At 38.6% G+C, this 18,032-nt stretch overlaps 2 protein-coding genes across 3 annotated transcripts in view; both read left to right on the top strand.

The window, feature by feature from the left end:
• Positions 1–15,673, top strand: part of LOC113049037 (tenascin) — a 31,606-nt gene extending 15,933 nt beyond the window's left edge. For both annotated transcript variants that reach the window (XM_026211051.1, XM_026211052.1), the window contains exons 7-23: positions 1,047–1,313; positions 1,499–1,684; positions 2,814–2,903; positions 3,099–3,362; positions 5,689–5,964; positions 9,214–9,486; positions 10,246–10,368; positions 11,251–11,394; positions 11,560–11,679; positions 11,788–11,931; positions 12,759–12,889; positions 12,994–13,126; positions 13,228–13,379; positions 13,611–13,707; positions 13,812–13,973; positions 14,085–14,248; positions 14,338–15,673. In XM_026211051.1, the coding sequence (XP_026066836.1) occupies positions 1,047–1,313; positions 1,499–1,684; positions 2,814–2,903; positions 3,099–3,362; positions 5,689–5,964; positions 9,214–9,486; positions 10,246–10,368; positions 11,251–11,394; positions 11,560–11,679; positions 11,788–11,931; positions 12,759–12,889; positions 12,994–13,126; positions 13,228–13,379; positions 13,611–13,707; positions 13,812–13,973; positions 14,085–14,248; positions 14,338–14,448 (2,837 nt within the window). In that variant the 3' untranslated portion in view covers positions 14,449–15,673. The remainder of the gene's footprint in view (positions 1–1,046; positions 1,314–1,498; positions 1,685–2,813; positions 2,904–3,098; positions 3,363–5,688; positions 5,965–9,213; positions 9,487–10,245; positions 10,369–11,250; positions 11,395–11,559; positions 11,680–11,787; positions 11,932–12,758; positions 12,890–12,993; positions 13,127–13,227; positions 13,380–13,610; positions 13,708–13,811; positions 13,974–14,084; positions 14,249–14,337) is intronic.
• A 233-nt stretch (positions 15,674–15,906) lies between these two features.
• Positions 15,907–17,667, top strand: LOC113049038 (beta-1,3-galactosyltransferase 1-like). The gene has a single exon (XM_026211053.1). It carries the CDS (start codon positions 16,495–16,497, stop codon positions 17,470–17,472), a length of 978 nt encoding a protein of 325 aa, XP_026066838.1. The 5' UTR covers positions 15,907–16,494; the 3' UTR covers positions 17,473–17,667.
• Positions 17,668–18,032: the final 365 nt, after the last annotated feature.

The following is an 18,032-nucleotide window of genomic DNA, read 5'->3' on the forward strand; positions in this document are numbered from 1 at the left end:
TGTAGGATAAGTGTTTACCCTCAGATTTTATACTTCAGAAATAGCTTTTGGTTTGCAGAAAAATCTTTTGCCGTTGTGACATTTCCCAAAAATCCATTCACTTTTATCACTTCCTTCTTTTAGAATGTAATAGCCTTAAGATTATTTTGGATAGAGATGTGCCTTTATAACACTGGCTTCTTATGCTGTCAGTGCAAGTAACCAGAGTTTTCCTTCATGACAGGCTGTTTTTGCTGTCTTACAAATGTCTAAAAAAATTCTCCCAGCATTCCTCTAACACTCCATCTACTCCATTTCTTCGACTTGTGCCACATAGGATTTGCATTAAAGGGGGACTAATTGCTCAAAGTGAGTTCTCTCTCTCACTCTGTGTGTGGGAGGCACCACTCAGCAACATGAGAGGCTGTCCTCCCGTGAGATAACTAGCGCATTGGAGCATCTCACATGCACAAATCTGCTCTAAGCTGCATGCAGTTCCTCTATATTATGTTATGCTCACTTGAGTACAGTTCCTAATCTAACAAACGGATTTAAGCATGAAAATAAGGACCTAGCTATTTTACTTGTACTCTTTTCAGTCTTGGAGAAGCAGGTGTGCAGATACTATTTTTTGGTCTTATTGTCAAATGCACTGATATGAATACATGAATGCATGCATATAATGGCAATAGTGTTTTTTTTTTTTTTTTTCTTGAGTCTTCAAGTGTTGTGATTCTATTTCAGGGGTACAAAAATTAACATTTACCAAATTTTCTATGATATTTCTTGATTGAATTAGAACTGTTTTATTTATAATATTTGCAATGCTTGTTTTAATAATGATGTGACAATAGGAAAAATACATAGCATAAATGTGTCTTTTAAAAAAATATATATATAGCCACCATTTTATTTTAGGAGAGCGATCATTGTTTTTTGGGGGGTTTTTTTGAGGTTCTTGACATCAAAACCGAATAGCAGCTGTTTTTAACTCATCTGCTTGCACAAATGTTCCCATTGTGTTGCTTTTTTCCCCAGCTGTCTCAAACCTCTTCTCTCATCCACAGTGATTGATGCTCCCAGTCAGGTGGATGTGCGTGATGTGACAGACAGTACAGCCCTTATAACCTGGTTTCAGCCTGTAGCTCAGGTGGATGGGATCTCTGTGTCCTATGGTCCAATCACAGATATAGACAGGAAAAAAATCGAGCTTTCCTCCATGGATACCCAGTACCATCTGGCTGAGCTGAACCCTGACACCGAGTATGAGGTCTCTCTCATGGCCCGCAGGGGAGAGTTGACCAGCTTTCCGGTCTCGGAGACCTTCACAACAGGTACAGTGTCTTTAGAAATAATTTTAGGACTTAAAGTGAAAATCCAGTCTGCTTCAGCAGGTCCACTGATAATTGTGTTGTACTTAGACCTGCATTTTGAAGCAATTTTCTTTGTCTTGCCCTGGAGGATAACACGTACGTCTACAGGAAGTATTTTCTTTCATCCACATGTTGGCGTGTTTCAGACCTTGATGCCCCCAGCAACCTCAAGGCAGTTGAACAGACAGATGAGAGCATAACTCTGGAGTGGAAAAACAGCATATCTGATGTCCTCAATTACCGCGTCAAATACGGCCCACTTTCTGGAGGGGAGCACGGAGAACTGGTCTTCCCCAGCGGCCCGCAAGATACCACTCAGGCTAAAATCACTGGTGAGAGGCCAATTCGAATTACACAATAATTCATCTCCAGAGATTACAAACCACATCAATTACAAACAGATCATACAGATCAAAAAACGTGTTTAAAAACTGGAATAAAAGTAGGCCATGCTGCAGTTTCAGTCCATCTGCACATCCAAGCCATTTGTACCCTCTTGAAATTATGAATGTAGTTCCCAGGTGCTGAAATGTGAAGTCATTTTCAAATTTTCCTGCATTTTTAAGGTTCAAAGTGGCTTTTTTCGTACTATACTTATCAGCATTTTATTTCGAAATGAGCACCTTTTTTAGTAATGTGAAGTGTTTACATGACTAAAAGCGAATGAGATGCTATCCCTTTTGTTGGTAATGCCTTATTCATGCCTTAAATGAAGTAACACTGGTGCTTCAAAGTGAAAATCCCAGTCAAAAAGGGAAAGCGGAGGCTTTCTTTGTCGCAGCAGCACTTCTATTATACACTTGTGCTTTGAGGCAATCTCCTGCACTAATTCTTATTCTCTACAGCCATGTGTTACCGCAAGCAGGGATTATCATGGCTGGGAGAAAAATATATTCAAAATGGATAATAGATTCTTTGTCTGGTTTGCTCCTTTGTCCTTGGGAGGCCTGTTCCCTGTAAATAAGGCGGACGATCTGTTCGGCTAATAACGCAGAGTCTCTCTCTCACACACACATATCTCACTAGTTGTCTCTTTCACACAGTTATTATCTGTAATTGCCGTCACGCCTGTGATTTTATTGATAATGAGCTTCCTCTGCATTAGGCGTAATTTCATGCTGGAGGACTCCTGCACAGTGACCTCTGCAGGAGCCAATACAGGCATTAAGAGGGGTAAAGTGTGGGATTTGGGCTAAGGGCTCTTATGAATTGGGGCTGTGGGGATCTGAGAATCTCTTGTATGATGGTAAATATTGTTTCTGGCCTGTGGAGAAGCTCTTTGATGCAGCCAATGAAAGGCATTCGATTGATATGGCGTGCAGATGAAATCGAAACCGCACTGTGGCAAGAACGAGAACAATTGCCTACCACAGAGGCTCCAAAATCAACTAATGTGAGAGATTAATGGTTTCGTTTTGTCTAATGATTTGAGAGGACTGAATTGACTGGCCTCTTTCTTAGGCCTTAGGCCCGGGACAGAGTATGGAATGGGTGTGACGTCAATCAAAGAAGAGCGTGAGAGTATGCCTGCTACAACCAATGCTGTGACTGGTAAGACTTAACCAGATGGTCAGTAACTCACCCGTATATTAGAGTTGTTTTACCTCTCTTATTATTAGCATAGTTAAAAGTGCATGTGAGTTCTATTGTCTTCATAAACCCAATTGTAGTTATGTAATGTTAATTCTGAAAGGAATAGTTAAGGAAAAAAAATAATCCTTTAATGCTACGTACCTGTCCTCTTAGATATTGACTCTCCCAAAGACCTTGAAGTAAGTGAAACCACAGAGACCACATTGGTACTGGTTTGGAGTAGGCCGGTCGCCAAAATCGACAACTATGTGCTAGTCTTTACATCTGCGGATGGCACAGAAACTGAATTGGAGGTACCTCTTACTGTCAATACCTACACCCTGACTGACCTGAATCCTGGAATGCTGTACACCATCAGTCTATCTGCCAAGAGAGGAAGAAAGATGAGTGCGCCAGCCACTCTGTCAGCATCCACAGGTTAGTATGCATCCTTATATTTTCATTTTGATACAGTATAAAGAATGCATCTTCACCGTTTCTCTTACCTCTAGAGTGACAAAACCAATATTGGTTTGGATCATAAAATAATCTTTCAAAAAATATGATTTGAATATTCTTTTTCAACCCATAAATATATATTTGTTCAGCAGGCCACTGAGGATCTGAAGGCGACTCTGGAATTTATTATCTTGACTGTTTTCCTCCCTTAAGTGCCAATATTTCTTTTGGAGTTTGAAGATACTGCAGTCCTTGTTCTATAAACTTGAATTAAACATTTTGTAGCTCCTTATTATGAGAAAACGTCCATAAAGATCTCAAAATGCCACCACGTAGTGGAAACTGAAGCTTAATATGCCTATTCTGTGCCCTCATTTATGGCATGTGGGTTTATTTTTCTTTTTAAAGGAAGCCCAAATCTCTGCGGACAGAATGCCATTTAACTTCCAGATTTTTGTTTTACCAAAATGTTCTTGATTTTATAGCAGAATAGTCATTAACTAATACCAAGGGGCTACAGAATATAACATCAGTTGTTTGCTTTGGTTGCCAAGGCAAGACAACAGATATAGTGTTTCTCAAGATCCCAAACACACACACACACACACACACGCACAGAAAGCTCATTCATGTGATAATCGTCAGAGTGAGCCCACTCCCCTTTTGAATTTGCGTGATTTGACCACAATGAACTGTGGGGCGGACTGATAAATAGGACACATGCTGAGCCGCCTGTTAAAATGTTGTCTCTGAAATCACCAGCACTATAATCCCAATGCATTTATTTCAGCAGCCATTATCGGCCTTAGACACGGCACACAAGCATGGGCATACACTTCCCTCAGACCCGATGGAAATGGGAAGGTGGGGGGGCAGGGAGGCCTTTAGGTCTGGGTTTTTTTCTGTTCACTGAATGTTTCTCCTGCATGATTATGAGAGTTTCAGCTTGGTACATTGGGACCCGATGACCATCAGTCACATGCATGCACAAAGTTTTGTTATGTTATGTTAAGGTATGGTCACATATGTGAATTTTCTGGAAAATTTTGTAGGCAAAAAGGTATTTTGTCAATAGTATAGCTATTTATGAAGCAAAGCTTGCACAGAAGTCACTTTCAAACCCCAAAAACTCCATTGGACCAATTGTAAAATCGTTTTGGGGAAATCATTCAACCTCACAAAAAATTCCCACATGGATACCAATTAAAATGACTAAAACTTGCCTGTGAAAATTCACAAGCATTGATTAATGTGACCACAACTTCATGGCTTGTGCATGCATACAACAAAGGCTTTATCCAAACACCCTTAAGGTGTCTGTGGCCTGAGGACCTCACAACGCTAAAGCCGTTCTTTTATTCTATCCCCATCTGCATGTAGTGAAGGCCATTCCTCAGACATACATGGGCCACTTTCAATTTTGGGAACTCTATTGGATAAGTGTGCAAAATGAATCAGTTTTCCTAAATTTCAGTTCCCATGAATGGCGCAAGATGATCAATGAGTTGTTTTGCTGTTTGACAGATTTGTATTGTTTCATCTCCTGATTTCAAAAGCGACAATCAGCCCTTATGCCTGGGAAGGTCATTCACTTCATCCCCATTGTCTCTCACCCTATTTGCACGCCACATTTCTGCCCTCTTGAATGTGTATAGACAGGATAATGGTTAGCCCACCGTGCATCTCTTAGCTGTCTGCCCCCTCTTTGCCTGTGAATGCTGACAATGCACAATGATGTTCAATTATAGGTTGCAATGCACTGCTCTGCATGGCTGCCTCCCATATTTGAAGTGTTCAGCATACCTCTGCTCAGGCAGGCTAGGCAGGACCTTCAAAAATTAATGGCTTTTCTCAGGGCCATTAATACCAAAGCTGTCTCAGCAAGCTGCTGCTTGGTTGTTAATAGGTTGCATGAGAAAAGACTGCAAATTAGTTTGTTTGTCACTACAACTTTTTGTAGTTGAAGTTTTTTTGTTAGTTTTTTTTTCACTCATGGGCAGATGTTCTGTTCTGTTCTGTTGGAACAGATGGGGATGAATTTAAAACATATTAAAAGATTTATTCTTGCTCATAACATGGATTTTTCCCTCTAATTTTTCAAATGCTTTGCATTGTTTTGAATCATGTGTTCTGGTCTTTTTGTTTGGACTTCAATTAATTAGACTCAATTAAAACAACCATCATCTCAAAGAGAGAAAGCATTCAGAAATCAGCAAAACCTGTTCGGTCACCATTACCCATGTTATTCTCCTGTTTGTACCTTTTCTTGCAAAATTAATTATCTTCTAATTTGTTTGTCATCCAGATGAAGAGAAGCCTCAGGTGGGCAACATCACCATCTCTGATGTGTCCTGGGACAGCTTCAGTATGTCCTGGGAGCTGGACAGAGGAGAGGTTGAGAGCTTTCTGGTTGAAGTATCTGACCCAGATGGCTTATCTGATGGTCAGAACCACACTTTATCCAGTCAGGAGTTCAGCCTGGCTGTCACTGACCTCTCCCCTAGTACTTTCTACAGGGTCACACTGTATGGGCTGTACAAGGGAGAGCTCTTAGATCCTGTCTTTGCTGAAGCCATCACAGGTATCAATTCTTGTGCAATCCTGGACCAGCTCGGTCTTCTTTTCCAGTTTTCTTTGGATCAATGCTGTGTCTCAAGCAGCAAAACCAACTAACTTCTTTTCTCTTCTAATATGCAATTCATCAAATCACATGGTGTATTAAAACTAACACATTTTTATTATTTTAACCAGTTTTTGTAGTCTTCATAGTGTATTAATTTCTTCATCTACTATCATATTGTACTGAAACTAGTTTCCAACGAGTATTTCTTGTATTTTCCACTATTAATATAGAAGGTAAAGTGAATATTTGGGCATTTTCAACAAAATAATGAGTATATTGCAGCCACATCCAATAATGTTGATTTCAGAAGAATTCTCAATTAATTAATACTATTATTCAAAATGGATGCATTAATCAAATGTGCTTTGATGCATTGATTAAAATTACTATTTTTCAGTAATTATTACAGCTATGGTGTTAAGAGAGTTTACAAAATAAAAAAATAAAAAATTACAATCTCAAAATTTTAAATAGTAGTGTAAAGGAGCGTCATCCAACATGACTGCATCCAAAATAAATCCCAGTGCCTGAATAAGTCTTTTTCTATATATACTATATGAAAAGCAATACGTCTAATGTACTATGTCAGTTTTCATAAACGTATGATCCACTTGGCATCATATTGTATTCATCTGATGTCATGATTCACATGACGTTAACAACATGGTTGGATAATATGTCTGAATTTAATTAATACTTCAACACATGCATACTTGGAAAACAAAGAGAACTTCATTAATGCCTGACAAGTGAGTTAGTAATCAATTGAAGTAAATACTGACAGTACATGATTTCAGACACAGATAATCTTTCAAGTGTGCATATCAAGCCGCTTTCAAGTCAGCAACACATTCTGTCATCTGCTGAATTTTATGTTGAAGTAAAACTGACATTCAGAGCACACCTGCACTGCATCATAATGCCTCCCCACAGGTCTACATCTGCATAATCACCAGCACAGCCTCCAGGTGCAGGAAATGACCTCTGCCTGTCATCGCTGGTACATTCGTGTTTAACAGGCAAAACATAGTTAGACTAATGATGCCTTTTTCATTCTAATTGACTGCGGCATTCAACTCACATTGTCAGTGAGTCAATTTAAATAATTTCGTTTGTGGCATTTATAATCTACCAAGTTGTATTGTAGCAAACACATTTATAAACCAACATTTTGCCCCTCCTCAGAAAGTCAGCGAATAGAGCGGGTGACTGTACTGCCATGGAAGTGATCCTGAGGGGTTTTTGTCGCTTCTTGTGAAGGATCTTTTCAGTATGCACACCCAGTTTTCTGACCCTGCGCTACTTCTCATTCTTATGCCTCACTTTCACACATTTTCTTGGCGTTTATCAGCCAGTGGCTGCAGGGGCCGCAGTTGTAGCAGTTCCTCAAGTCTGCATGCAAATAGGCAGAAGAGAAGGAGAACTGATTGGATTTCTGTTAACCTCCGCTCTATTCATGTCACATGACCCATGAACTCTTGCCTCGCTCTGGCCTGAGTAACACAAGCTTTTAAAAGCAGAAAAGTGTTTATAATGTTTACAGAAACTTTGGTAGTTTTCTTTCTCTGGTTGGTTTACTTATCCCTGCTGCAACATTTAGCTGTGTCAACACAGATATCCCCCTCAGAGGTTTAAGCTGCCTGCTGTAGAATTACTGCTTCCAGACCTTGTTTCTGTAGGTTAGCTGGCGCCTTTTCCACCTCCACAAACAGATGCCTCTTTGTCAAACCAGAGAGACTTAGAAGGCAGTCAGATGAAAGTGATCCTTGGAGAGCACATGTTAGTACTCTTGAAATGCCTCAAACACTGCTGACACTCTTAAACAAGTGAACAGTGCTAATGAAGAGGGACAGCTCCACAGGATTTGTCCTCGCTGGTTTTCATTTCCAACACTTTTCCACATTCAACAAATGTCTTTTCTGTTTCACATCATCCAAAGCTTTAGAGGAAGAAGAGGTTTAGTCTGGTCAAGGGTCTTTTTCCCCCCAATGCTCTATTTAGGCATTGTCATTTTGGAACAATACTACATTGTATTTTGAATATTTTTTAAATCTCACTATCGGGTATTACTATTGAATTTCCATTCAGTTTCTATAGTTTGTTGGTTGCATTCTATGTATATCCAGTATCTAGTTTTTTTTTTAATAATCAGATTAATCCCAAATTTATAAAAACTATTTATTTATTGTATTTAAAATGTTAATAAACTACATTTATTATATATTTACTATATATAATATATTTATTATATAATTATTAATACATTTCAAGTCTGGCTGCTGGATTGTTAAACATAAGCATTAAAAAAAACAGACTTAGCAGAAATAAAAATGAACAATATCAAAGTAAGTCAGTATATTATCATTCAATATGATCTTAATTCTCTTTAATACTTCCTATACTTCCAAAGAAAAAAATAAAACGAATATGTAACGCAGTAACTGGTTCTTGGTACATGAAGATGAAAAGCAAACCACAGCATATTAAGACTTAACCACATTCTGGCACATACAAGACTATTGTTGAAAATAAAATGCATTGCTCATGTGGTCAAGACATCCCTGAGGCTTTAGGTTTTCAGTTTTACATATCCTTACCACAACGATTGCTTCTCAAGAGACATCCCTCTCAGAATTCATATCTTTCATTGTCATTGGCCTTCTTGCAAGATCAGCTAAAAACGAGACAAAAATGCATTTCCAGAATGAGCCCAACTGTCAATATGATTATTATGGATATGTCATTGTCCCAGAAAAGCTCTGTCTTGAACCCTGCATGACTGCTATTATATGACGATACAATTATGATGGTGGAACCTAATATAATAGTGGAAAATTCATCAATGTCAATTTTTTTTTTCTACTAACCAACAGATCTCATTCCATATTCGAATCCAAATATGTAAATTAAATTTACTGGCTCACTGATTTCAGCATCACCTGCCACAGATATAGGAACAACTGATAGATGACTAAAAAATTGATTTAAAAATATATATTTTTTCATGCATGAGAAACATAATCGCTTAATTGTCTCTCATACAGCAGTGTCTTCCCCTGCTCAAATTTATATAACCTAAGCAAACACCACAAATAAAGTAAAACTGGTTTAGGGAATCACATTCGCAGTTCTTGGCCATTTAACCTCTTCTAAGTACATTCCACAGAGTTTACAGAGGAAGAACAACTTTATTGTTTTGTCAACCAGAAGCTGAACCTGAAGTGGAGCATCTCTCGGTCTCAGACAACACCCCGCACAGCTTTAAACTGACATGGACTGCACCCGACGGCATCTTTGATACATTCACTATCAAAGTCGGGGATTCTAACGGCCTGGGTCAACCTCTCCAGTTCAGTGTGTCTGGAGACAAGCGAACAGAAGCGGTGACAGGTCTCAAAGAAGATACGGAGTATGACATCGAGCTCTTTGGAATCATTTTGGGACGGAAATTCAAGCCCCTTTTGTCTGTAGCACGAACAGGTATTTGGATTTTTAAGAGTAGCTCGTGGAAGAACCACTAACACTTTTTTTTTTCTTCATTTCAATGATTTTATGTTTCTGTGAGCTAGCTAGCATGTTTGTTCAAAACTAATACTATTAAACATGAAGTCTTTTCCATTCATCCATTACCTTCTTTGCCATGTTTAACAATATAACAACATCACTCATTTTCCTTTTCCTTATTGTGTCCGCAGAGTAGCTCAAGAGTCTCTCATTAACAACAACGGTTGCATCCAAGTCTTCTCTCACCAGTTTTATTTTCTCCGTCTCTATCTGTTATGTGATTGAGGGTTTCATTTACAAAGCAGTACCTGTAACTATTTTGTGTATTTGTCCTGATTGTGTGCTTGTTTCAGGCAGTCTTCCTTTATGTTACTGAACTTCACTTTCCACTTGTGTCTGATGTTTGCTTGTCACACTATTGTGCCTCTGTACTGGGGCAAGTTAATCTTCTTGCATCTGTCACTCGAGATTCAGCGCTGAGAAATAGCTTTAAGGCCAGGGCCTTTGTTTGTTTGTCCTTTCTCTGTAGTCACACAGTTGGTCATCCTCATGTCCTGAATGTTTACTTTGATGCATCTATTTGTTCCTTGACACCAGCTGTATTTTTGTTTCTTTTACAGTCTGAAATAACTCATTTCTGGGGAAAGGTTTTTAACTCCTGTTTGTCAAATGCTAGAACACATTTTTAACAGTATATTTTTATATTCGTTTCTTCTCTGTGTCATTCTTACCAAGGTCTGGGAACACCCAAGGAGATACGCTTTTCTGATGTGACTGATACATCAGCCACTGTTCACTGGACTTTGCCCCGTACCCATGTAGACAGCTACCGGGTCACCTATGTGCCCATTCAGGGTGGTAAGTGACATGGTCATGTTATTATATATTATTACAAATAGTATTTTATCATATATTACTACAAATTAAAATGAATTTTACTTTTTGAAGTATTTTCAAATGTAATTTATTCCTTCAAAAATCTGTCTTATATGATGATCTGGTGTCCAATATTATTATAAATGTTGGAAACCTGTAATATTTAAATATAATTTGTTTAATTATTATTATTATTATTATTTGTTTTATATTTTTTTTCAAACAACAGAATTTATATGAAATATAACCATAATCAATTCAATGTGTACTTTCTGAAAAATTTAGGAATTTCTTTTGAAAAAATTACTTTCGTACACCAAACGTTTGAATGGAAGTCTACATATATTAGTACTATTTATAGCATATTTGGATCTTTTGTGCTGGAAGTGAAGGCAAAGCCTTCTTCCCTCCAAGTTGGAACACAGTCCATCTTAGGAAAGCGAGACTTTACTGTGTGGTTTTTTAGGCAGTTGGATAGTTGCCTGTTGGAAATTCATAGTATTATTTGTACTTCCTCAGTTTATGATTTGTCATAAATGCTATCTTATGTAATAAATTGCATAAGTTGCAGAGGAAATTCTCTTAGACTGCCGTTTTGGCATAATAAATTGATTGAAATCAAGAGATGTCCCCCTAAAGTCTCATAGTGTCCCTTTGGCTTCTCTGAGATCAGTGCAGGTTTTTAGATCAGGCCCATCTTCGGTTATGTGAACCTATCAGTGCATATCATAAATCAAACCACACTGTTTTATCCATCAGCACAGCATTCTTGCATTTCACCATCCCAATTTATTACAGACAGTGCTGCCCTCTAGTGACATACGCTAAATCTAATTTATTCCAATGTTCTGTCTCCCCCTGCAGGCAGCCCTATGACACTGAGAGTAGATGGAGGAGAGTCTCAAGCCATGCTGCCTAATCTGACACCTGGAGTGACCTACCAGGTCACTGTCATCGCTGTGAAGGGCTTGGAGGAGAGTGAACCAGGATCTGATAGAGTCACGACAGGTACAACTAGAATAGTTTCTAGATGGGATGGGTGATGGGAGTAATGCAAGTACAAGGTAATTAATTAATCTAAAAGAATTACTTTAGCCTAGGAATCGACGCCAGGCTGTCTCTCAGTGATTTTGCTTTTCTTTTGTCTCTCTGTTTGTATCTGTTGGCCCTCAGCCCTGGATAAACCACGAGGTCTGACAGCAGTCAACATCACCGACACTGAAGCTCTGCTGCTGTGGCAGCCGTCCATTGCTACTGTGGATGGATATGTCATCACTTACAGCGCAGACAGTGGTAACAACTCAGACTGTCCCTAATTATTCTCAAAGGAAAGTTGTTTCAAGTGCTACAGACTAAAACCATAAAGCAGAGAGTCTCAGCTGTGTTTTGTTCTTTTGTCAGTGGCTCCAGTGATGGAACGGGTGTCTGGGAACACTGTGGAGTTTGAGATGAGCTCCCTCACACCTGCCACCCTGTACACTGTTAAAGTTTATGCTGTCAGAGAAGCAGCCAAGAGCGCTGCAACCAGCACAGAGTTCACCACAGGTAAAGCGAACACTCCCTCATTTTACATACGCACCGCACAAACAACACAAGACATCTGATTTCTCATTTCATACAAGATAAATATTTATTGGTGTAAAGTAAAAGAGTAGCAAAAATAAATGGGCACCTTTGACCAAAAAAATTTAATGTTTTCACACTGGGTTAGTTTGTCCACTACTAAATTGTCAGTGGTCGTTTATGCATCAAATTTTTTTTTAATCATGAACAATATGTTTTAATAAGCATTCAGTTAAATATTTTTTCACACTTTTTTGCAGAATCAAATAATAAAAACTTAAATTAAGAGAACAAAAATAAAGCCATGTTTCATTGACATATTAAACTCCAAAAAAGGTTTTACAGAAGTGATTTTGGATATCTCTTTTTATCACTTCATCAATCAGAAAATAATATCAACAGCCAGAAAAAAATCACCTTTTTTTAAGGAATAAAATATTGTATAAAACCTGGCAAATTATACATGAACAAACCCCTTTGTAAGAACCTTCAGATTTTAGATAGTGATAAAACTTCAAAGATTGGTATGTATATGTGTTACTCTGTGTATTATTTTGGGCTCAGTGCAGGAGAAAAATCTCATTTTGGGAAAATGATCTTTAAAGATGTATTGTAATTAAAATATACATAGACACAATCAGATAAAGTGCTATGAAAGAAACACTTCAAAGTGTATTTTGGATGTTTTCTTTCCACTAGTCCAAAAAAAAAAAAAAAAAAACAGTGCATAAAGAAAGTGTTTTTGCCTGGAATGTCACACCTTAAGAATTCTGAATGCAAGGTTAATAACAGAATACTCTCTGCTGCAGATGTCGATGCCCCTCAGAATCTGGCTGCCAGTAATATTCAAACAGAAAGTGCTATGTTGACATGGAAGCCACCAAGAGCAGACATCAGTGGGTACATCCTCAGCTTTGAGTCTGCTGATGGCATTGTCAAGGTGAGTGGACCACCTGAATGAACAATCTAACTTTAAACATCACTTACAGCCTAAAAACTGAAGCTTGCCCATTTTGTATTCCTTGTTTTCTTCTCTTGGCTCAGGAGGTTGTCCTTAGCCCCACGGCAACATCTTACAGCATGACTCAGCTGACTTCCTCCACTGAGTACACAGTCAGACTGCAGGCCATCGCTGGGCCAAAGAGAAGCAAAATCATCTCGACAGTCTTCTCCACCAGTGAGCCAATAACCTTAAAGCACAACTTCATTACATGATCACAAACTCGGAACATTATTAACAAGCCTTTGGGTAAACTGTTCTCTCTTTCTTTATCACAGTTGGAGTGCTATACAAGCATCCTAAAGACTGTTCGCAGACTCTGTTAAACGGAGAAACAACCTCAGGCCTGTACACTGTTTACCTGCGTGGAGACGAGAGTCAGCCTCTGCAAGTCTACTGTGATATGACCACTGATGGAGGCGGCTGGATTGTGAGTAATTCTTCCTCAAATAACATGCAGGATAGAAAGATTGGCTGTTTTGGACCTACAGGGGGGTATTTAAAATGAAAACTAGTATCTGTAAATGCAAGGGTACTTTTATGTGTTTATTATTATTATTATTATTATTCAATGTCAGGGTTTACATGATTAAATTAAAGTCTAATAATACACAGAGAGCAAAAACACTGGTCATTGTAATACTGTGGTACCTCCATACAGGTGTTTGTGAGACGACAGAGCGGTAAAGTGGAGTTTTTCAGAAACTGGAAGAACTACACTGCAGGCTTCGGTGACCTGAATGATGAATTCTGGTTGGGTATGTTTACATCTGTGCATCTAATTGTTAATATTGCCCTAGGAAGCCCTAAGGTATTATGATATAGAGCAATGTTGGGCAAATCTCATTCCTTGTGTCTGCAGGTCTCTCTAACCTCCATAAGATCACCTCCTCTGGGCAGTATGAGCTGCGTGTGGACCTCAGAGATAAGGGCGAGTCTGCATATGCGCAGTATGACAAGTTTTCAGTCTCAGAACCACGCAGTCGCTACAAAGTGCATGTTGGAGGATACAGCGGCACTGCAGGTCTGCAAGATCTCTCTCTATTAGAATAAAAGTATTCATTTCTTTAAAAAAAAAAACTTTTGAAAAGTAGTGTAGATGACTTTGTAATAATTTTGTAATGCTCTTTTAAAGGTGACTCAATGACGTATCACCACGGCCGTCCATTCTCGACCTACGATAATGACCATGATATAGCTGTCACCAACTGTGCTCTGTCTTACAAGGGAGCTTTCTGGTATAAAAACTGTCATCGAGTGAATATAATGGGACGATATGGAGACAACAGTCATAGCAAGGTACACATTTCATAATATGTGCTTTCTCACCTGTCTAATAATACACATTAGAGACATATTTAGAGTGTTTTTAACTGTTTTTTCTACAGGGTGTAAACTGGTTCCACTGGAAGGGTCACGAGCACTCTATCGAGTTTGCAGAGATGAAGATCAGGCCCGCCAACTTCAGGAATTTTGAGGGAAGGAGAAAGCGATCGTAAACCAATGCGCTCCAGCTCGAACCAAGCAACCCTCCACTGCTGACCACTTGTCCCTTGTTTCTCCTGCATCATCTCATCCCCTTCATCTACCAAAGTCACTGCCAGGAGCCCAGCCTGCTCTTCACCCCCCACCCCCACCCCCATTCAAACCTACAGTCCATACACAGTTGTGTGTGTACCACTTCTGTGCATGTCAGTCTGACAGTGAACCAATAGACTCATAGTGAAGTGTTTAACATTACACACTGTGCCTGTACATCATAAGCACACCAAAGACAGACAGTCCAGTAACACCTATACGATACAATGCCTACGGAGAGGAGATTTTGAGTTTGGCTTGGTGCTTTCCAGTTTAAAAAATTATAATATTATTATTTCTGTATATCCCATACAGTTACAGTGGGAAGAGTTGAATGTTTGTGTGTGGTATTTTTGCTTCAGAGCATCTTCCCTAGCTAGGCTGTGAATTAGCCTCAATAATTATTTATCCTTTAACTTCTCAATTGGGGCGAGAAGTTTAATGGCACATGGTAAAACTCAGCATTTAAAATGCAGAACTGCAAAAAAATAAAATATCTAGTGGGGAGGCTCAGAGATTTTTTTTTTTATTTTTTTTTCATCTCTTTTGTCAGTCTGTGACAAATCTAAGTACCCATGCTCTCTGTTTTCTCTCTCCCACAACTCATGCATTCATCAGTTCTGAAGTGGCACATTTCTGGAACCGATACATACACAGTACTGTTAAGTGTTCATTTATATGCACCTTTTGTCGTGTTTCCTGTACCCTATAACTATATTGGCATTCAGTCACAAAGCATCAGAATCTTGATTTGTTGATTGTTATCCTCTAAAAATTAATTAAACAAAAGTTAAGGCAGGACCTATGTTCAGTCTTTTGTTTAAGTGATACTGTGTTCGCCAGTTAAGAGCTTGTATAATGTTCAAGATTCAGGAAAAGGAAAGGTAATGGCCAGGAGATTGGAATTGTTGTAAACATAGCATTATATGAAAGTCCTGTTTGCAAAAAAAGAATTAATATACAGAAAAAGTCGTCGTGTTTGCCCCTACCCTGCTTTCGACTAAACCACTGACCCTATACAATGCCTGTGTAAATTATGTCTCGTTTTGGTATTTGAATATTTTTGTTTGTTTGTTTATTAAATGGGTGTACAACAGGTGTTTCTTTGTAACCCCTCTTACAATAAAACAGATTTTGTTTAATAAACCACGTTCGCAGAGTGCGATTATTTGGACACTCAAAACGAGCCTAATGTAGCAACTTTCACGTCATTCGAAATCGGAACGCAACAGAGATGCTTTCCTAGTAATATCATGTGTTGCCAGATTGCGCGATGAAAATGCGCATAAATGCGTGGTAAAGATTTGGAAATTTGTATTGATTTGTGTGGGTTTCTTTAACATTTAAATAAACAAATTCAATTATTTAGTCTTGAAACTCAAACCAAGCGAATATTTCTCCTCAATCATTAAATCACTCATTCGCTTTGGAATATTGGGCAACTGGCAACACGGGATGTAATGAAAAACAAACAAGTAACGTTAGGCTTATAGTAGCCTATACAGTAGGCTATACATTTGGTTTGAATGTATTTTATTAGGCTATAAATATGTGACTATGTTACAATTCCCTTTTGAAGCCCTTGTTCTTTTCTCCTTTTCCATCTCTCCAATCCCATTCTGCTCACAAGGTGATTGGACATTGATTTTTGTAAAAATAAAACGTTTTTACTTATTAGATAAAAGTGTAGTTTTAGTTTAAAATGTTGCAGGCTCATTTATTAGTAATAAATAATTGATAATAAATAATACTGATGATAATATACCATAACAAAAATCCTTGTTTTGGATTTGTTTTTGAATCTTCGGTTGTTTATTTTGTCTCGCGAGAGTTGGCAACCGGTTGGGCAGTTTTGCAAAACAAACGCGTGCGTGTGCGAGTCTTACGGCATGCATGTGGGCGAAGCTGACATTCAAGTTGGGTAACTTTAGGCTACCTAAGTTTGTGATGCATTTTTTTTTTTAAATATGCGAAAACGATGGCGATACAAACTTTTGAAATACTTTGCTATAGCTGGATTAATAACACTTGTAGTTATCCTCGCTTTTAACAGCACAATACGACCGTCTCTACCGAAGACTCCAGTACCTAAAGAGCTCTATGACGTGATCTCACCATCAACATACAAATTCATTCTGAATCAGCCAGAACTGTGTGAGAACAGAAGACCTTTCCTGGTTCTTATGATCCCGTTGACTCTCAAAGACACAGAGGCGAGGACTGCTATTAGAAGGACATGGGGTCAAGATGGTTTGATTCCTCTTGTGACCATTTTGCATTTGTTTGTCATTGGTCAGCCAGCACAAAGTGACCCAGTACTGCAGGAGCACCTTGTGAGGGAGAGCAAAGAATATGGTGACATCATTCAAATGGACTTTGTGGACAGCTACCATAATCTCACCATCAAGACGATGATGATTATGAACTGGATAGCCACTTACTGCCAGGGGGCCGGGTATGCCATGAAGATCGATGCAGATATCTTTCTCAATGTACATTACCTGGTGGACTACTTGCATGAGCAGAGCGAGTCCTCAGGGAAAGACTACATCACTGGATCAGTCATCTCAGATGCCGTTCCTAACAGGGACAGCTTTAACAAATGGTACATCTCAGAGGACCTTTACCCAGACTCCTGGTATCCTCCATACGTGTCTGGAGCTGCATATGTCTTTTCTGTTGACCTGGCCAGAAAAATATCCTGGGCCTCTAGATTTGTGCAACCGATTCCACTCGAAGATGTCTATGTGGGGTTGTGCCTACACGTTCTGGGTGTAAAACCAGTTTATGCAACAAAATTTCTAGGATTTAGGAATCTCTTTGAGGTGCGCAGACTTAAGTATGAAAGGTGCACTTTTGCCAAGCACATTATAGTAAATGGATTTAACCCACAGAATCTTATCCGCATTTGGCATGACTTTCAGAAGTCTTATTTTACATGTTGATACAATTGAAATGACTAAAACTGTATTTGAAGTACCTTGAAGCTGCAAAACTTACTTGAAGTATTTGCTAGTACAATTGCTGTAACAAAGTTCACATCATTGAGATGTTATGTTACAAATATTGTTTTTCCTGAAAGGGCCAAGAACACTTACAAAATAAAGGGAGAATATACACCTGTTGAGGTGTTATGTGTAGAAAAGTATTCAATCTAAAGAAAAAAAAAATCTGTTTTGCGGGTGAGAAAGGGCATGTGGAAGTGTTAGAGGTTATGTGAAACATTTTCTTAGATAAACTATTTAAAAGACTATTTCATAGTGTTTTCATTCTTCTGTCTTCAGGAGGATGGCAGAAAAATAAAAACACTTTGAATTGGGTGAGAGGGGTCACTTATATTACCTGAGGAGGGAGCCAGAAGAGGAGATACTGCTGTGATATGTTCAGGATTTTTCTTTATAGTGTGAGTCCACATAAATAGCAATATCTTTAATATGTTTTCAATGATTAAAAGGCAGCATACTGGCTCTTTTATTTGTCCTTTTGTAAATTCTTTACATTAAGA

This window comes from Carassius auratus, chromosome 30, assembly GCF_003368295.1.
Source record: "Carassius auratus strain Wakin chromosome 30, ASM336829v1, whole genome shotgun sequence".
Taxonomy (NCBI): Eukaryota; Metazoa; Chordata; class Actinopteri; order Cypriniformes; family Cyprinidae; genus Carassius; species Carassius auratus.